Here is a 21308-nt window from a genome sequence, read left to right as displayed (position 1 = left end):
CTCCTCGGAGGCCTATAGGAGCCCTGTAGAGTCTTTTATTATAAAAAAAAAATGCAGAAGCAGAAATTCTGGGGGTAAGATGACTGTTTGGAAGATGAAGTGGAAATAAAATGATCAAATGTCACTTCTGGTACCATATTGGCACCTTGGGCCACAAATCACTGGAGGAGCACACCGGCAGTGTATTTTCCCCATGTTCTTACACTCTTCTTTAGGCTACAGGCAGTTGAGACAGACAGAATACAGACTTGTCTGAACCCTTAATTTGACCTCACATTTGCTTACCACTTGATTTTCTTTTCAACCACGTAAGAGTGTGGATCTCCAAGACTTCATGTAGATCAGCTTCAGTATTGCTAGGAGAAGAAAGTCTAGTGGTACTACTAAGTAGTTGTTGCCGAAGTGTGTTTTCTACGTTTCTAGCATTACCTGGAAATGAAATAAAGCTTAAAGTTGTAATGGACATGCATGCTGTGAAGATATTTGTATGGATAATAAACTTTTGCATTTTTTGTACTGCTGCCATTCAAACGTTTAGTAAAAGCACTTGGCAAATGCTAATGAATTTGTTCCCACAACAGAACAAACATGACAGCCAACATTTTTCAAATTTAATGGTCTAAAATTAGACACCAAAGTGCTTTTAGAACCCATAATAAAAATGATTGAATTTTTACAACTGTGGAATACTCACAGCTCTCTGCAAGTGGTTTCATTACTCATACAAAATATAAGCACTTGTGGAAGACGCACAATTTCTCCCACCAGTATGGAAAGAAAAGCCGTGTCCTATTAAAGTTAATTGCCAAGCACTCATTCACGTTCAGGGAGTCAATATTTCATTCCTTGGTTCTGGGACGGCAGCAGCTGATGCTGTGTCACTGGGGCTGCTGCTAAAAGTTTTGAAACTAATTTCCACGGCAGTTTTGCAACTGATCTCTTCGGGTTGCATTGTTACTGGTTAACTGCTCTGGTAAGTAACTGTATTTTACTTACAGCATAGCAGTTTTCAGCCCTAGGTTCTGCGGAAAGAGGAACAGTGGCAACAACAAGAAAGTTGACCGTGCCTTTCGTGGTCAACAAAAAGGTATAACATAACAGAGAGGGACTACAGACTTGCTGAAATAACAAGTATGAGATTAGAAAGTGGTTTAAATTCTCATAAAGATATATACAAGGTTAAAAAAAAATTAGAAAAAAGTTGTTATCCATAGTGCTAGTAAGCAAAACACTTCTTGGAGGGAGGGAGGGAGGGAGGAAAGCAAGACAGAATCTCAAATCAGCCCTCCTGACCTCCCCAGATAAGGATCAGGTTGCATAAAACCCCTGTGTTTTAAAATATGAAATTGAAAACCTGCATATTTCTTACGAGTAATTCTTTTAGAGATACACATATTTTAAAAATCTTAGGAAAACTAGATTTATCTAGCATCAGAACCTTTCAACTTTTTCCCCTCCTGAGTAATTTTTTTTTTTTTTTTTAATGTTTTTGGCTCATTCTGTACACGGTCCTTTGAATCTCAGCCTTTTGGATAACTCTGCCAGATGCAATTTTCTCCCCAGGCTGAGCTGACCTGGATACGCAACATGCACAACAGCAGCGCCGAAACCCCGCACACAGCGGGCAGCTGTAACGTGACTTTGCCCACACAGCCCCCGAGCTCCGAGTTTTCGCTGGGCGTGTTGGTGCTGCTGGCTTTCCTCATGGTGTTGCTAGCTCTGGTCACCATCCTTGGGAACATCCTGGTGATCCTTGCTTTCATCATGGACAGGAACCTCAGGCACCGGAGTAACTATTTCTTCCTCAATCTTGCCATTTCTGACTTTGCAGTGGGTAAGTCACGGCTGTGGAGGCATGTCCTCTTGGTTTCCTTGGAATCTTAGGAGAAGCAACGGGGTTGATTTTCTGGGTGGTTTCTTCTAAGAGAGCTGTTTCCCGGCTGTGTGTCTAGGGGAAGAGTAAGGAATGGTGGAAGCTGCGTGAAGTGTTTTAGCAGCCTATAAGTTTTCAGAAAGAAACATATCCTTTATCGGGTAAACAGGTAATGTTTAATGTTAGTGCTTCAGGAAAAAATACTGCTGTGCGTGAATCTATGTGGAATAACAAAGAATGGTGGTTGGTTGTAGAGTCTTGACTAAAGTCTATATAGTCAAATAAAATACAGCACTTATTACCTGGCAGATCTTGCATACATGGTTGATATCTTTTATTTCAATTTGCTCTCACACAATACAGATAATCACCTGAAGTTTGCAGCTAAATAGTGATGAATAGTATTTTTGCTGTGCTTGCTCTGTCTAGAGTCATACTTTAGAATATATGTTTGTATAGGTAAACAAAAATAACAAATCAAATAGTTTCTAAGAAGTTTGATGTTATACATTTATACATAGGGACCCATCTTATCTTGAAACTTGTACTGAGAAAAAGTACAATTCAAACTACTGTGATGTGCAATTGCAGACTGATGTATTGCAGTATTCTGTGAGGTATAGCGTCTCTGGTAAAAGTCTTGGTTAAATTATTGAGTATGCAGAAGGATGATTTTGAACAGGTGTGACTATTTCAGTAAATCTATATTCTGACTTCTCACATCACAACAAAATCTTTTAAAATTGTTTTTATTCTACTTTTTTTTTTATGTCTACACATTTTAAAAGGATACTAGAAGAACAGAATAAACTCTTCTTCAAATTTATTGCCACTGTCAGAAGTTCTGTTAGGGGTACAGCTACTAATAGTTCAGTCCTTGTGATGCCCAGATCCCCTTGTATAATGTTCTGATTCCTTCTCCCATACACTCAATGTCTTCCAGCTTATAACTGCCTTGTGCCACAGAGCTCTTGCTGCCTGCTGTCCAGCTAACGTACACAGGAAAAACACAGAGCAGGCAACAGAAAACCAGTGGACACAGTGGTGTTCTGTCATCTGGCTCACAGTCTAGCACATCTTGAACAAATACCAGCATCTAGCTGAGAAGTAAGAAGTAAACAATGTCCTCTGTCAAAGAAGGAAGTAGAGCTTGCCTGGCATTACTTAACTTCCACAAATTTTTGATTTGTGATATTATGTGTACTTGAATGTCTAGGTTTTCATTCTCAATTTGGTTAAAAGCTTTGCATACTTTAAAGTCAAACTGATTTGTATTTCCGTAGCTACGTAATTTAGATTCAGGGTATACCTAAATTACCTATTTAATTTCTGCTTGATCCTAATTGATAAAAGCACACATTTTCATGCTTGCAGAGCCTTTGCTTATTCGTTTAATATATGTAATCAACCCGGTTTTGACCTTCAACAACTTTTGCTTTATCTCTGTGCTTCTGGACCTATAGCTGGATTTGAATAGAGATTTCTTCTTAGTAGAGGGAGAATAACAGGAATTGTAATATTTTTAGGGAAATGAAACTCTCAACATTCTCTTCAGTACCTGTTACAGGAGTACTCACTATTATGAAGTAAATCTAACGTTGAAATGATACTCTTTTTCCTCCCTTGTGAATGTTAAAATTGATAATACAAATTTTTACTCAAAAGAGGAACTGTTAGTTGCTCTGCAGATGCAGTAATTCCATTTCATTATGGCGATGACACTGTTCTCTGCATTTCTGCATCATAGCAAACCACACCACTAGTTCTTCAGCCTCCCCTAGAAATTCATTAAAATGAGATTATATTGGCACTTTCACAACATTTAGATTTAACAGCCTAAATCTAGATAGCTATGGGTGTGGGTCACTCATGTCTGTTCCCACTGCTTGGTGTGTTCCCATAGTTAATACCCTATCAGCTCACCACTGAAAAGTGGTTATGATCAAGAATTATGATGAGAAGAAATGTTAGACAGTTAATTAACTGTTCAGCTTTTGTCAGCCTTTTGATCATACAGTTAAAAAACTAGTCTGAAATTCATATTGTATTTCTATAAAAGTTACTTCTGGAGCACTTTTGGACACCATGTCATGCTTTTAAGAGGATAGAAGCATAGCAGTTAGACAATTTATTGTAGAAAACAGTCAGTAAATCACAGTAGCAGGGGAAAAGATGTTTTTTGTTTGTTTTAATTTCAGTAGTTAATACAGAACAGTATTTACTTCAGCAGGTAAAGTCAGCTGCTCCTTCCTTTAGGAGTTGATATAAACAGGAGAAGTAATGATGATAAACAATAAACATGGTACACCTTCCAGGTACTAATTATAAGAATGTTACTGGTAATTTGTAGTGAAGTGTTCATTGGTTGCCTGAGAATACAAAGCCTTCCACATGGCAATTCTAGTCAGTATTGTGCTTTTATCAGATACCACAGAAATGTTTCTATGCTTTCACGAGCACTGCCTGCAGTGCTGGCTGACATGTGCATCTGGTTTATTTCCATAGGTGCGTTCTGTATGCCTTTGTACATCCCTTATGCCCTGACAGGGACGTGGCACTTGGGAAGAGGCCTGTGCAAGCTCTGGCTAGTTATGGACTATCTCCTGTGCACAGCTTCAGTGTTTAGCATCGTCCTTATCAGCTACGACCGTTTCCTGTCAGTTACAAAAGCTGTAAGAAGAACATTTCTAATTATTGCTTTATATATATATTTACATTTCTATAAAACTCAGAGTGTTCATGATTAGCACTAGAAGCTAAATACTCCTTCATTACTCTACCATTTTTTTTTTTTCCTGGAGAAACATTGATGCTTCAATGTTGCATTGGGACTTAAGATAAGACGATGCCTTGCCTATGATTTCCATGTTTCCTTCCTGCCACCTGGATTAGAAATTGCTTACATTACAGAGAAGGTGGGAAAGTCAAGGTTCAAAAAGGGCAGCAAGAGTGTGAGGAACTTGAGTTTTGGTCGTTAGAAGAGTGGTAACAAAAACTAGGTTGAGTCAAGGATATGCTTAGGCTTGGGATAAATTTTAGAAGGAGTAGAGGGTATGGAGAGAGATGTGGGCTGGACTGACTGAAGATCAGATGAGGATCTGTGTTAGCATAGGGGGTGCTACCATGTGCTGCCAGCGGGCAACTGGGGGGCAACTAATCCCTCGAAGCAGAAAAAAGACTGAATCAAAGTATGCAGAGATGGAAGAGGTGTTCCTTGAGTATTATCATTCTTCTGCTTCAGAAGATATCTGAGAAATCCAGTGGTAAATATTATCACTCACCATTTCTGAGCTCTACCTGGTGTTTCGTCCAGGTGAAAGACGATCAACATCCTTTGGTTTTGATGAGTCTTCTAGCTCAAGCGATATAGGCTGTGTTAGATTGGGAGGTTCTTATTTTGAAAGTGCTGATACAATGCCTAATCTCTTTCTCATGTTGTGCTTGGTTGTTGCTGTTGTTTTTTTTTAAAGCTAAATGATAAAGTATGAAAATGCCTGTATTTAAGAAATAATAATATTGAAAAATATTAATAAACTTGCAGAGATCAGAATGTGAAAAATGTAAATTAAAAGAGCCTCTGCAACCCAGCTGAGCTCCACGTTCTTGTGCATTATTGATGGTCTTTGTTTATGTGATCACATTCTGGTTTTCTCCTTTAGGTAATTAGGATAGAGCGTGTCCAGGAGTGTGTAACATAGGGCTGTTATCCAAAGAAAAGAGATCATGCTTCTTCATGGACTTCATGGATCCACATCTGCCTCTGCTGAAAACCTAGCCTGTGGCCAGGGGCCATTTCAGACATAAATATTTGTGAAGCTGTCCTGAGCTTCCTGTTTTCTGCTACTAAATTGAGATGCTTGTGGTCTTGCAAAGAGCTGCAAATTCATTATTGCAGAACTGGAGCTGTACTCTCACCCAGTGGGATGCTTTAAGATGTAGAGGAGTCTGAATCTTCAGGCTATAGGTGTTTAAGACAAGAGAATCTAAAATAATGTGTGTAACACTGCACTCCTGCTCTGTTACTAGTCCATCGGGTCATATGTGGCTGTGAAGATACCACTCATTAATATTTGTATAGCATAGAGATGCTATGCTAATGAACAGCCTAGGAAGCTGATGAGGAAGGTAGTGGTTCTGGGTCTGAGTAAAGCCTGGGATGACAAATGTTGAACAAAATTGTCCAGCTTCTCATTAACTGATCACCTTGTGCTCTGAAAGATGCAGGGGATGAAGAGCTAGAAGTATGCATTGCACATACTGGCTGGGCTATTTTAAGGACTTTTTAAAATCTCGAATTTCCTAACTTTACATGACATGATTTAATTCTTAATATTTTTTTCAAAGAGGTATTTATGGCTAGAGAGTAAAATAAATTAATGTAGTCTGGGTAGACGTAAAAACGTTAAGGTTTGCAGTAATGCAATGAGCTGTTTACAAGGTAAAGTGAGTGTTAAAACAATGTTTCAATAAAGTAAGGGATGTTAAAGCATGTGTGAGATAGAATTTTCTGCTATAGCAAGGGGAAACAGTATTGAAAATGACATTGTCTAGTGTTTGCAGTCTCACATGGTGACCCATCTAATATAGAAGGCTTCTGCTTTTGCCTGTGCAGGAAGGGAGTGCCCCAGCCGCTTTCACTCTGCTCTGAGCCTGGGCATTTCATGAATCATAAATTGATTCCTTACCGCTGCCTTACTGTGGTGGTGGTGAAAACAAGCCATGTCCTTTCACACCTGGAAGCCAATCAGTAGTTTGGCCATCATAATTTCTGCTCCTTTCCAATCCCAAGTATTAAAATCAATCACAGAGCTACTGTATTTGATGAGCAATACTAACAGAATTTTTCAGGACCTTATACAAGTGAAGATGTTTTAGGTGTCTGGGGAATTACAGAAAACATATTGTATTTGACTTGCCTATGTTTTTTTGAGGTAGTTGTTCCAAAATGTCTTGAATATGTGACATGTTCTTTTCCTTCGCAGGTATCTTACAGAGCCCGGCAGGGAATAACTTCCAACCCTGTCATCAAGATGGTGGCCACCTGGGTCTTTGCCTTCCTTCTCTACTGCCCAGCGATCCTCTTTTGGGAGCACGTGGCCGGACACAGCGTGGTAGCGCCGGATCAGTGCTACGCCGAGTTCTTTGACAACTGGTACTTTCTCTTGTGCGCGTCCACCCTGGAGTTCTTTGTGCCGCTGCTCTCGGTGACCTACTTCAACGTGCACATCTTCCACAGTATCCAGAGGCGCCAGCGGCACGGCAGCACGCAGGACTGTGAGCCTCCAAGGAGCAGCAGCTTGTCCTGGAGATTTTGCTTCTTGCCAAGGCCAGAAGCATCGTCTCAGTCGGAAGCAGAGGACAGTGTTTCGTCATTAAGAAGGTCATGGAGACCAGCAGCGACGGCTAACCGCCCATCTCCAACACAAACCAGCCCCACAGCTCTCAAAAAGGACTTTTCTGTTTCTTTCCGTTCAAGAACTGGGTCAAAACTGCAGCAGGACAAGAAAATAGCAAAGTCGCTTGCCATAATTGTGTGTGTGTTTGCCGTTTGCTGGGCCCCGTACACTTTACTGATGATTATTCGTGGGGCCTGTCAAGGGAAGTGCATCCATAGCTCCTTGTATGAAACAACCTTTTGGCTTTTGTGGATCAATTCCTCTCTGAACCCGTTTCTCTACCCTCTCTGTCATATGAGGTTTCGAATGGCTTTCATGAAAATATTATGTCCCAAAAAATTTGCAACATTGAGATCATGCAACACATCTTTTTTTTAGAGTTAAAATAAATTAACTTACAGATAAGGTTCCTCTCCTCTTTAGTGCTAATTTTTCACATGTATCTTCAATAGAAATAGAGAAAAAACTTTTGTTTAGTAATGGCATTAGTTAAGAGAGCAGCAGAGGTATGTATTTGCCTGATTTTGCTAGTTTTCAGGATCTTGGTTTTGTTTTTGCTGATACAATGCCAGGCTAAACACCATCTAGTGCAATGAAAAGAATAACAAACTTTGCTGGATGTTCTTCTTGGTTTGTGGGTTTGAGGTATCTTTTTGTTTGTTTGTTTTTAACTTTTTTTTTATATAAAGCTGGCACTATGAAAGAACTCTTCTATAGATATCACCATAGAGATTCATTGGAGCGAGATTCCTGTTTGTGTGTGTTGAGTTAAAATAAATTTATGTCCTATTTGTGAAAGTAAAGCTATCAGTGAAGAAGCAGTTCTGCTCTGTTTTTGAAAGGAGCAGTACAATTTCATTTTAAAAAACATTATGAAGACAAGATAGTGTCCTGTAGTCATAATTCCCACAGTGAGCAATATGCAAGTGAATGGATTGCCTAATCTGGCATATCTGTCCTTTTCCAATTTTAATATAGTTCATATCTGGTGTTGCAGGATGCAGTACACATTGTTAGTAATTCTGGTTGATTTACAGAGGAAGAAAGTTTCCATGGTAAAGGAATTTCAAGATTGTTTATCAAAATTGTCACAGGCATAAATGGTTGTTACTCTTTTCACCAGTGCTGTCTTTTCTCCTGACAGTGGCTGCCTCTTTGGTCATGCTTAAATGATGTTTAATGCCAGATCTGTGCAGTATTTGATTTCCTAAAAGGTAGGCTGGGCTTGGGCACCTGATCACATTCCTTTTGAATTAGCAGGGCAAGCAATACAGAGTTCATACTGGATTTATGATTTTGGCTGGCTGTGCGAGAATAAACAATACCCTCTCAGGTGTAAAGCTTTGCAAGTGCAAAGATATTCCATCAAAACGTCTGGAACAAATTTGAACTGACAGAGTGATTTATACACTAGGTCAGTTCTTTGTGTCCCGTTACTGTGACATTATATGGATTTTCTCTGCCACTGAACCAGTATCAAGCTAGACGTTTTCTATCACTGAAGAGGGGCCATATTCACTGCTTGAGAATGGGATTCACAGAGGTCTGAAAGTTGACACAGAGGTGTCTTAAGCAGCTTTTAATAAACAAAGCAGTTGAATATGCAGGGCTGAAAGCAGTGGGTAGATATGTTGGAGAAGGCAATGGAGCTTGATTATAACCCATTCCATGTACTAAACTTTCTTACCTTGTGTTGTGTGTTGCAACTCGCCCAGAAAGCTTTCATGGATGGGTAAGTAAGAGTCGCTGGTTAAACATTTTTTCCTCTCCTTTTACGTATTTTTTTCCTCTTTGTATGTAGAAATGTATGAAATATGGGAAGAGAAATCTAATGCCCAGAACAATGACGAGCAATAGTCAATTTATATAGTACTTTTAATCTAATTTGAAATTGGCTGTGGAAGTGTTGCAAAAGCAGAGTACTCCATTGCAAGCACATTTCAAATGCATGTAAGCAGCTTAATCATAGCATAAAAGTTGATGGCTTTGAGGAGCTAAAATGCTATTCTGTTCAGAGGTCTGGAACGGAATGCTTCTCTTGCCAGTTTTCACACTGCTGGAAGATTATCTTAGACCATTCATTCTTGTTACGCTTCCTTGCCTCACATGGATAGTGTTAGGGATTGTGAGCCTCGTTGCTAAGAAAGGTACAGCTTCAGGGGGAGGTCATTGATTCAGCACAGCTGAGGTGCTGGCATAGATTTTGTGGGGTTTGTTTTTCTGTGAGGCTTAAAAAACCCAAACACACGTGCACATTTAAAACATTTACAGAATAGCTGGTGTACTGAATAAACATCTGTTAAACAGGGAAGCTGAAGGTGGGCCCCAAATGGAGAAGTATGTGAGTTGTCTGCTTTTCTATCCCTACACTTCTAGTGTGAAAATCGAGTTTGCATTTTATGATTAAAGAGTGTGGTGTTTACTTTGGGAAAGTGCCCTACAAAATTGACTAGGTAAACTGTATCCACATTTTGCAGTGCTGGAAAACTAGTTTGTCAGGGAGTTTGTCACAGAGCACAATGTGCAGCAAGTTTGAAACTGCATAGCGAAGCTACTAGAGATCAATGTTTTTGATGTTCTATATCACACAGACAGTGTTCAAACTGTTTTGCCACACCACTCTTGTACATTTGAAGAACTTTACATTGTATTTTTCTAATTGTTGAAAGTTTTGCTTAATGCTCCCAGGATAAGTCAAGCGCTCAGTTGCTGTGCTCACAGCATTAAAGCTGTCTTGTTCAAGTGGCATCCTAAGTCTTCCCTCTGTTGGACATTTTGCAGGGTTATGGTAAGATGCTTGTTCAGCATTTGTTCTTGGGCATACTTTTCATGCACTGACACATGGAATTTGCTTGCCAAAGCAATTTCCAATCCAAGTTTCTCTGTCCACTCACTCATCCATTTCACCATTTCATGTCCTTGAATTTTCTTCTGCCTTTGCAGACATCCAATAGGTCTTGTAAATACAGGATGACAGTTAGGTTTAACTCAAACCACAGCAGTATTTTTCTAACCTGACCCTCTGAGGTCTTAAAAAAAACCAAAAAACCAAACACCCAAATAAAACATAAATGTTGGCAGAAATTTTGTTATCATTTGTTTGTTTCTGAGACAAATATGTGACCCTAATGATTCTCCTAATGTCTGTCTCCGTTATGTTAGGCTATGGTTTTCCTCCACAGGAAGGAAGGAGAGAGCACTTAGATTCCTCCCTCAGCCCCATGAAGGCCTATGATTAAAATTTCAACATTTGATTTATTCCCTAATTTTAAAAAGCAAATTAATACTCTCCCCTTGTCCACTGATCTAGTCACTTTACCAAAGAAGGCAATCATTGCTCAGGCACGATGTATCCTTGATAAACCCATGCTGACTGTTTCCACTCACCTTTTCCTCCCTCAAATTCTCACAAGAGGCTTCCAAGAGGACTTGCTCCATTATTTTCCTAGGGACCAAAGAGAGAAAGACCTTTTGCCCTTGTGGCATCATTTGAAGACGGTTTTAACTTTTGCCTTTCTTCTGTTGTTGGGAACCTCCCTTCATGCCCATGACCTTTCAAAGAGAAGAGCCTTGCAAGAACGGTAGCTGATTCTCTCAGCTGCCTTGGGTGCAGGCCATTGGGTCCCATGGACTTTTATAGGTGAAGTCCTCTGAAGTAATCTCTGCCTTATTCTCACCTGCTCTTGACAGGTCTCCTCCTTTAACTCATTCACTAAGCACAGAGGAAAGGGAGACCTAGTTAGTGAAGAATAAAGCAAAGAAAGCATTGGGTACCTTGTCCACAACTGCTGTCACTGGATCACCAGCCCCATTTAGCAGAGTGCCTACATTTTTCTTGTTCAGCATTTTACTGTTAACGGGGTGGCTGAAGTTCTTCACGTTGTTCTTGTGTCCTTTACGGGCATCAGTTGTAGGTGACCTTTGGTTTTCTTAACATCATACTTATGTGGTCAGACAACATTTCTAAATTCCTCCTTTGTAGCCTGTCCCTTTTTCAAACTCCTCCACACTGCCTTTTTGCGTTGTAGCTTCCCTGGTTAGCCAGTGTCCTCATATATCTACTTGTTTTCTTGAAAATTGGAATGGGCTTTTCTTGTGCATAGAGACTGCTGTCCTTACAGGTCTGCAGGTTCCCTGAGCTCATTTGCTCTCAGACCTGCTTCCCATGGGATCCCACCTACCACTTTCCTGAATAAGCCAAAGTCTGCTCACCTGAAGTCCGTGGTCTGTACTGCTACTCTCCATCCTCACCCCCTTTAGGATCTTAAACCCCACTAACTCATAGTTGCTACAGCCAAGGCTGCCATAGGTCACACATACCTAACCAGCTCCTCTTCACCAGCGAAGGGCTGATGGAGCTGTGTGTTGCCCCTGCCAGCCCATTCAGTACTTGTGTCAGAAAGTTCTCCCTGACACTCTGCAGGGATTGTTGACTGCTTGTACCTGCCACGCTGCCCTTCCAGCAGATGTCATGAACACAGAAGTCCTACACAAGAAACAGGGTCTATGATCCAGAGGCTTCCTTGACTTGCTTAAAGATGACTACTTCATCTCCCTCACCCTGATCTGGCTGCTCTGCAACACACTCCTGCCACTCTGTCACCCATATCACTGGACTTGTGACTGCACAAGGAGCTCTAGCTCCTCCTGGGTGTTTCCTCAGCTGCATTTGTGCATGTGCACCTGAGGCAGCTGCCTGTTTGCCACATTTTATCGTTCCTGAGGCCTCTTCTGTTCCTGTTGCCCCATACCTTTTGCTTTAATTACTCTTTATGATGTATTTCCCTTTGTTCCCTAAGTCAGGATCAGAGCACTGCAGCCTCTCCTCCGCACATCTTGTCCACCCTCTCTTGCTTTGTTTCTTGCCCTACATCTTCTCAAGCACCCATCACTGTGGCTGCAGTCCAAAAAGCTGGTCGTGGGGTGTGCCGTGGTGTTACGGAGCTGGTGAGCTGCAGGCATGAGTCACAGCCAGGGCCTGCCAAATTCTGTGCACTCTTACCAAAAATAAATGAAATTGTGATGAGGAAGGGATATACCTTCTCAGCCCTGCAAAAGGCTATGGGTTTGGCACTTTGTGGAGTGGAAGCTTACCTGGAATTACTTGGGAAGTGGAGGATTAGATGGGCCACGCTTGTAAAGTCCTCCAAAGTCCAAGTATTTGGTTTGCTGTGCCTAGGGCTGGACTTGCTTGATTAGGATGAGTGGGACTTGCTTGATTAGGATGAGCTGAAAATGTATTGGTGATGCTTCTGCTATGCATAACGATTTAAAATGCTCTGTAACCAGCAGCATTAAGAAATACACATCTGCTCTTAACTGTAAAATTTAGTAAGTGGTATAGCAGCAAGTGCAACAATGCCTATATTTTACTGTAAGAGAAATAGAATTGTAATAATTTAAATCCTGTTGACCACTGGGGAAGTGAAAATGAGATCTGTTTTTAGCTTCAGCAGAATTCAATGTGTAAAAATGCTTACACAATGCAAAGTGCTTGACTGTTAGAAGAGTTGTTTTCAGACTAACTTTTCTGACCTCAATAGATAAGGATCAGCATTCAGGAGACAAACAGATAATTTATGTTGAAGTGTGCACTTGCTGCTGCTTATGCGGTGTCATTTTATAGATTTTGTTTTCAGGCCAATAGGTGCATTCAGATCAAAGAACATTAAAGACTTCAGGCCCTGGAAACTTGTGCTCTGTTATTTGGATACTGTGAATTTTTTTGGATGTGTCAATATTCAGCCCAGCCTACGAAAAGACTTGTCTCAGCCTTTTGGATAACTCTGCCAGATGCAATTTTCTCCCCAGGCTGAGCTGACCTGGATACGCAACATGCACAACAGCAGCGCCGAAACCCCGCACACAGCGGGCAGCTGTAACGTGACTTTGCCCACACAGCCCCCGAGCTCCGAGTTTTCGCTGGGCGTGTTGGTGCTGCTGGCTTTCCTCATGGTGTTGCTAGCTCTGGTCACCATCCTTGGGAACATCCTGGTGATCCTTGCTTTCATCATGGACAGGAACCTCAGGCACCGGAGTAACTATTTCTTCCTCAATCTTGCCATTTCTGACTTTGCAGTGGGTAAGTCACGGCTGTGGAGGCATGTCCTCTTGGTTTCCTTGGAATCTTAGGAGAAGCAACGGGGTTGATTTTCTGGGTGGTTTCTTCTAAGAGAGCTGTTTCCCGGCTGTGTGTCTAGGGGAAGAGTAAGGAATGGTGGAAGCTGCGTGAAGTGTTTTAGCAGCCTATAAGTTTTCACAAAGTGTGTTACAATGAAGATTATAACTAATATACGTATACATATCTGTTATGAGTTATAATGACAAATGCCTCCTTTTCCACATAAATACTTCTAATGTTGTTTCAGGAAAAATGAGCAATTTACTGTATGTGAGTACCAATCGAAGGGAAGAGGTTGTTTGCTAAAGTTTATGATTTACCTTTGCTCCTCCTGTAAGATTGTTCATCTCACACTTCAGAACATCCTTATATTTGACAGTGTAACTGTTCTTATTCAGCTATCTGTGGCATGTCCAGGTAAATTAATAACTTCTCCACACAGGGTATTACACTATGACAAAACATTTTACCACTATGACTTTTTACTGCCTTCAGCTCAATGCAGGTTATAGATCAAATGGATTGTTTGATGCCAGTAACAGCCTGCTGGCATCTTCCATCTATTTTCCTTATTAGTCCCCTCTTTCCAGTGCCATTGTAGAAGTCCAGGAGAGCTGGTGCCTGGAGGTGCCATGGGTCCAGTCCTGGTGGCTGGTGTCAGGCAAGGAGGTAGAAGCCTGACTGCCTTGTCAGCACTCCATCAGGGTTCAGGCCAGGGAAACAGCCAGTGCATCAGAGAAAGCCTGACAAGACCACGATCTTGTGGCAGATGTTCCAGCAAACATCTTGACTTGAGGCTAGCAAGGAGGTATTTCTGCACCCAAGGGCTTTCGTTTCAGGACAGTCACGGAAACCAGTGAATCACGTGGAGGAAAATAGCACTCATCAACCTACTCCACTTCTGGCAATACTGTCCCTGCTAACTGCTATTCCTTTGTCAGTGCTGTGTAGTGAAGTGCATTAGTTTAGTTTTAAAGATTTCCCTCCATTTATGTAATTTATAACCTGTGTGCCTAATTCTTGGGCTCGCTCCACGGGGCAGAAACCAAACGATGCGTGTGCTGGAGCCTTTGCTTTCCTGCTTCAGGCAGGCAATTTGCTAGAGCTGCCATTGCATTGCACAGGACTTCTGCAAAAGAATGTTTCTCCTAGTTATCTTACAGTTTACTCAAGAGATTTAAATGTCTACCTCCTCCATCAGTTCTTGTTTCTGGCTGGTGCCTTATAGAGTCTTAAATTCACCAAGAGGAAATGATTGGTATCGGTGTTATGCTGGCCTATAGACCATATAAATCTAAGACACTGCCTCTGGGATCAGTCAGAAAATGCTTTATTTTCTGAAGCTGCTGTGGTATTTTTTAAATTTCTTAGAAGGCTGTCATCTTTCCAGGCATGTGAATTGTGTCTTTTGCATCCACTGATTAGGAAAAAGGAGAATAGTTGCAAATATAAATGCTTAAAACCTGGTTTTTGCATCTGTATTCATAGCTAAAAGCAGTCATTACTTTTTGACATGGTGCCAAACATCAATCCCGTTGAAGTTGATAAGAGCAGTAGCTGTCACCGGCGACTATGAAAAATGAGTACTTTGTACAAAAGGATGTCGCCTGTATTTAAGGTGTATGTTAAAACAAGCCATCAGTATTGAAGGTTCTGTATGCTTTTCCCTGTCGACAAGACCGTCAGTGCATTGCCCAGAGATTTATTGTCAGTGGGCCGTATCAGCCTAGATATGCTTAGTAACTTCTAAGATCTTGATGGACATATTAAGAAAAGAATAATCTGAGGAGTTTAAAATGGATCTTGAAGCTGCATGTAGTTTTCTGTTTGTCTCTCATAGATCAGCATTTTCAGGAATGTAGTATCAGATATTGCACCATACCTTTGAAATCATATTAGTGGTAAAATGAAGAAGTTGCTGGCTTAAAAATAAACCACAAACATGACTTTCTTATAAAAGTACTTCAGTGGAAGTCCTTTTTGACAAAAAAACAAACATAACAAACCAAAATATAGTTCTGGAGTTAATCTCAGCTGGAGAACAAACATGAGATTAAAACAGCTGGGGAAGGGGAGAGGGTTTCGTACCTCTGCTGTGTCTGCTCTGACACTGGTACAAGATGTTTCCAGACACCATGCAGAGTGTCTGTCCTGGTTTTGGCTGGGATAGAGTTATTTTTTTTTTCCTAGTAGCTGGTACAATGCTGTGTTTGGGATTTAGTATGAGAATAATGTCAATTGCTTTTAGCTGTTGCTAAGTAGTATTTATATGAAGTCCAGGACTTCTCAGTTTCTCAGGCCCTGCCAGCGAGAGGGCTGGAGGGGCACACAAGCTGGGAGGGGACACAGCCAGGACAGCTGACCCCAACCCCAATATCCCATACCATATGATGTCATGCTCAGTATACATGGTTCAGTGTACTTATATATGTGTATACAGGGAAAGTTGGCCAGGGGGGCAGATCGGTGCTTGAGGACTGGCCGGGCATCAGTCAGTGGGTAATGAGCAATTGAATTGTACAATTGCTTGAGGTTTTGTTATTAAGTTTTATTCCCCTTTCTCTATTTGTTATCTCCCTTTTCATTACTTTCATTACTAGTAGTATTATATTTTACTTTTTTTCAGTTATTAAACAGTTCTTATCTCAATCCACGGGTTTTACCTTTTTCCAGCAGCTGCGTGGTACTGAGTTGCTGGCTGGGGTTAAACCATGACACTGTCCAACCTATTGCCTCTAGCTTACACACACTAACCGATCTCACAATAATAACCGACATTAGCAACATCTGTAGATGTGTTTTGGGGGAAATTCTAACACAGATAAAAAACTAGAGTATACAGTGATGAGGTTACATGTTAAAGTGCAACACAGTGCAAATATGCTGCAGCACTGATCATATACCTTTAGAGACTCTTAAGTTGGTTAGACTGCAGTTTTCTTCCTCAGCAGATCGTTCTTTGCTGATTTACCTTGAACTTATTCCCAACAATCAGTATATATAAATTCACTAAGATTTAATACATAAAGTCACTGTCAGATTTCATGAGAATGTAAGAATTCTGTACATAAATTACATATTCACCTTAATATATATATTTATTTTTTTAGCCAAGTACCAGAATAGTGTCTCTCTCTGCTTCCAGGAGTACCGTTAGCAATCTATATGAACCATATGGTGTCTTTGTGGTTGCTTCCCATAGGTGCGTTCTGCATGCCTCTCTACATCCCTTACAGCCTGACAGGGAAATGGCACTTGGGAAGAGGCCTGTGCAAGCTCTGGCTAGTTATGGACTATCTCCTGTGCACAGCTTCAGTGTTTAACATTGTTCTTATCAGCTATGACCGTTTCCTCTCCGTTACTAAAGCTGTAAGTACCCTGTTTATAGCTTCTCTGATTTTGTTGCAAGATCATTGGAGGGTTATATTCACCAACCATTCCCATGTTGGTGAGTAAAAGCCCAAATTTAATTGAGATAATAGCCCTCAAAAATATGCTGGTATGTGGAAATTATTAGATATTTGCAGCTAGATGTGGTGAGTATCCTGCACTGAGCATGCTCCAGCCCAGAGCCGGTCAAACAGGGCTGTTCTCACGACTGCTGCTGCAGGTTGGTGTTGTGCTACTGCTTGAGGGAAAGGAGGATGACGGGTGAAAAGGGTAAGGCAGGAGGCTGGTAAAAAGGGGCCAAGGAAAGAGGAAATTCAAAATAAGCTGGATTTGGGTTTGGACCTCAAATCAGGCATGGAAGGAAAAGGCAGTGGGGCTAGGGTAGTGACCTGAAACATGGTCCTGAATGGTCCTGGAGAAGATTGGGAGCAAGAACAAACAGGGCAGAGAGTAGGACAAGAAGCAGACTGCAGCGACTGTCTGTGGACATGTGGCAATAAACTCCCCTCAGGGCCTGGAACAGAACCCCAAACTTCAGATACACTTATGTCTCTGCTTTCTGCAGAGCATCCCACACACCATATGTGTGCTTTATCTCTTGGTTCATGCTAAGGATGGAGGCCAGCATTTCTCACTAGCCACACAGTTAGCTTGAGTGGCAGGGAAATGTCAGGGAGAGCTAAACATTCCTACCCCTTGGTGATGTATGAAAGTGTCAACATAATGTTGTATGAAAGAATTTAAATTTTATTTTTGTTAATTATAGTTATTTTTCTTCTAATAATCACCTTTTTATTACATTTTACTATTCTATGTTATTTTGTTTCATTTTAAGGAAAAATTCTGGGCAATCAAACACCAAAACATATCATATGTAAGAAACATTACACTGGAAAGCGAAAGATTCGGTATTTACAAAGCACAAAATTCAGAGCACAAATTAATTAAGACCTATGGGCATTTGTATGATAGTCCTTAATGACATTAACTCAACCTTTTGTTTTTTCAGTTGGATGTCTAAGCTCCCAGAATTACATGTTCACCCTGTCCTCCCGTGAAAGGGATGGAGCAGGATGTGAGATACTATGTATTTGTCTGTTTGCCACATGTAGTGGAAGATATGTACTGGCCCTGTAGTGGGGGGAAAAGGGATGATTTTGTGGTTTCATCAGCTAAAGGCTGCATTGCAGAGCTGGAATCTATTCCTACCTCCTCATGAAGTATGCAATAAATAATGTTCCCAAAGGGGGGTGTTAAATATGTGACACATTTTCTGTTGACCACTGTGAGGCATATAGTCCTACTTGTAAAATGCTGTAAAAAGCAATGCAGTTGTCATTGAATGAGAGTCATGCTCTGAAAAACTATACAATGTTAATTATTCTGGCACTTCAGGACCACAGGTGTCTCCAACAGGGCATACCAAATTATAGGTACTGATGGATGATCACATTTCATCACCTGGACCAGGACCCTAGCACAGTTACATTAGCCTATAGAGAGACACCCCTATGTTATGCCAACACCGATGAATTAAACATACTTGGATGAGCTTCAGCCGATCTGTGTATTTGCAGCTCTAAATTACCAGCACTCTGATGAGTTCCTCTCCTGCTGCTTTTCTTGGTTCTAAAACTTATCTACAGGTGTGACCACCTTCTTTTCTTCCTTCGCAGGTATCTTACAGAGCCCGGCAGGGAATAACATCCAACCCTGTCATCAAGATGGTGGCCACCTGGGTCTTTGCCTTCCTTCTCTACTGCCCAGCGATCCTCTTTTGGGAGCACGTGGCCGGACACAGCGTGGTAGCGCCGGATCAGTGCTACGCCGAGTTCTTTGACAACTGGTACTTTCTCTTGTGCGCGTCCACCCTGGAGTTCTTTGTGCCGCTGCTCTCGGTGACCTACTTCAACGTGCACATCTTCCACAGTATCCAGAGGCGCCAGCGGCACGGCAGCACGCAGGACTGTGAGCCTCCAAGGAGCAGCAGCTTGTCCTGGAGATTTTGCTTCTTGCCAAGGCCAGAAGCATCGTCTCAGTCGGAAGCAGAGGACAGTGTTTCGTCATTAAGAAGGTCATGGAGACCAGCAGTGATGGCTAACCGCCCATCTCCAACACAAACCAGCCCCACAGCTCTCAAAAAGGACTTTTCTGTTTCTTTCCGTTCAAGAACTGGGTCAAAACTGCAGCAGGACAAGAAAATAGCAAAGTCGCTTGCCATAATTGTGTGTGTGTTTGCCATTTGCTGGGCCCCGTACACTTTACTGATGATTATTCGTGGGGCCTGTCAAGGGAAGTGCATCCATAGCTCCTTGTATGAAACAACCTTTTGGCTTTTGTGGATCAATTCCTCTCTGAACCCATTTCTCTACCCTCTCTGTCATGTTAAATTTCGAATGGCTTTCATGAATATATTATGTCCCAAAAAGTTTGCAACATTGAGATTAGGTTCTTTCTAGAAGGAAAAATGAAAAAAAAAAAAAAAAAGACTCAAGAGGAGCTGGATGAGGATGTAAGTAGCCACAGTTTGAAATCAGAATTAGTCTCTTCAAGGAAATTAGTTTGGTTAGAAAACCTAGATAAGCCTTCATGAAATATGTCCTCCTTCAGACAGACATGCAGGCTCAATTTTGTGTACTTTTTTCCAGCTATTTCAACGGGCCAGTTAAGGGATATTCCCTCTGTCTGTCTTTCCCTAGCAGTCAATCCACATTATCTTCATTCTGGTTGTTGAAGATACTATCGTCAATTGCAGTACAACTTACATTTATGTTCATGAGTGGTAGTAGTTAAAAATACAGTAAAGGTAGGTATTTGCCATAAGGTCAATAGTATTCTAAAATTATTATCTTCTCTATTGTATTTCTTTTGAATAGTTTGTAGTACATTCAGAAGAATTTTTTTCCTTATCGTAAAACATCCAGTTAAGCTATGACTTTCGTTGTCAGGCACATAGCAGGATTACTTCCTTTCACCAAGGATGTTCAGACATCAGGGGAATACAGGGACTATTTTAAAAACTCAAGTGAAGGTGTTCTCTGCTGAAGATGTTAATCATGGGACACAACATATGAACAGAAAATAACATAATGCAATGAAAACGTGAAAGGAATATATAACTTTTAAGAAAAAAAAACTTAGCGGGAAGAATCTCAATGTTGATATTTTTAAAGTTTTTAAATGTTAGGAAACACTGATGGGTAGTCAGCCTTTTGGGAATAAACTTGCCCAAGATTCAGGTATGAAGTGCTGAGGAAGAAGGTTCGTTCTTGAACAGGCAGATGGAAACATAAACATGAGTTCAGTGTCAGGAGAATGATGGCCAGGGACACAGCCCTTATTTGACTGTCTAATCACTAATAATAAACTGCATTATGACAAATACAGCAAGAAGAAGTACTTCTGTTGGCATCGTCTCCAGACAGACCAGATAATTTTCTAGCCCAACCTGTTCTTGTTCCACTGTCATACTCAGCTGTTGAGGTGAAAAGTTCTTTCCTTCTACAGACTCTAGCCCATCATAATTTCCTTTGATCTTTTTTTTTTTTTTCCCCTGATACATTTCTTTTTGGACTAGCAGAATCTAAAATGTAAACTTCTGAAACCTATGGTGTAACTGGGAGGTTTACAAAAGCATATTGGCTTTTCTACCTCCTCTCCAGTTTTCTCTGAATGCACTTCTGGTTTGTTATTTAAACTAGATGCAATCTTTTTAGGTGATGCCTAAACAGCACCTAGCATTATAGGATCTTGGCCAATGAGTTGGGCTTGTAATTGCTGCTAAAATTCAACAGATATATGCAAAGCAGGTCAGGACACAAAACACAGAAGTCCACTACACCCATCTGTTTTAAGTGCAGCGTGTATCGGTTTTACCCTGCAAAGCTTTTGTCATTCTTCTAAAATGCAACCTGTAGAGTCAGTAATGTTGAACATGTGCAAACAAATACTTTTGTGTCAGCTTTAAGAGCAAATAGCTCCTTAATGCTTTATAAGACATGCTTTTGATAGTGTTAGCGATAGAGAGTGAAAGATCTCATTCTGGTTAGCTTATCAAAAAGATACCTACAAATTTAACTCATTGCCTTGTGTAGATAAGGACACATACTCTTGTATCTATGACATGTTAGGGGTTTTTTATTGTTCCTTTTCCTTGCTCCCATCTTTTGCTTGCTTCTCATACCAGCCTGGTCTCTGCCAGAACTGGTTGGTACAGGCCAGAACAACAGCTGAATGCTGGCATCAACAGGGACTCCTTTTTAAACAGCCTGAGACCTCATGAAGTCTGCAGCAGTGCCCTGTGCAAGGCCTAGGAAAAGCAAGTTGAAGTAGTTGAACCAAGATGCCGAGCAGACACCAAGCTCCTCTGAGGAGCAGTGGAACATGTAATGCTGCCTCCATTTGGGCTTGTTAGAAGTTGACAGATAATTACTGTAACTGGACAGTGCTTTTTGATGTAAACTTGGTTTTGGGAGCATGGGCAGATATTTCAGTAATACCTCTGCCTTATTTCTGGCACCCTTTGCAA

General features: G+C 41.0%; 2 protein-coding genes across 3 annotated transcripts; both read left to right on the top strand.

Annotated features, from left to right (window-relative positions):
• Nucleotides 1–1029: 1029 nt before the first annotated feature.
• On the top strand, nt 1030–10317 carry LOC119145308 (histamine H3 receptor-like). 2 transcript variants are annotated; one of them, XM_037381684.1, is made up of 4 exons: nt 1030–1131; nt 1564–1834; nt 4379–4545; nt 6856–10317. In XM_037381684.1, exons 2-4 carry the CDS (start codon nt 1588–1590, stop codon nt 7645–7647), a joined length of 1206 nt encoding a protein of 401 aa, XP_037237581.1. In that variant the 5' UTR covers nt 1030–1131; nt 1564–1587; the 3' UTR covers nt 7648–10317. The 2 variants fall into 2 exon arrangements, with proteins under 2 accessions (XP_037237581.1, XP_037237580.1); XM_037381683.1 differs by lacking the exon at nt 1030–1131 and having other exon boundaries at nt 1299–1834.
• On the top strand, nt 10309–20327 carry LOC119145309 (histamine H3 receptor-like). Its single transcript, XM_037381685.1, has 3 exons — nt 10309–13351; nt 16593–16759; nt 18457–20327. The coding sequence occupies exons 1-3, from the start codon at nt 13063–13065 to the stop codon at nt 19237–19239; spliced, it is 1239 nt and encodes a 412-aa protein (XP_037237582.1). The 5' UTR covers nt 10309–13062; the 3' UTR covers nt 19240–20327.
• The last annotated feature ends 981 nt before the right edge of the window (nt 20328–21308 follow it).

Source organism: Falco rusticolus, chromosome 3 (genome assembly GCF_015220075.1).
Source record: "Falco rusticolus isolate bFalRus1 chromosome 3, bFalRus1.pri, whole genome shotgun sequence".
NCBI lineage: Eukaryota > Metazoa > Chordata > Aves > Falconiformes > Falconidae > Falco > Falco rusticolus.
The sequence above is the reverse complement of the archived record's forward strand: the minus strand, read 5'-3'. Positions and strand labels throughout refer to the sequence as shown.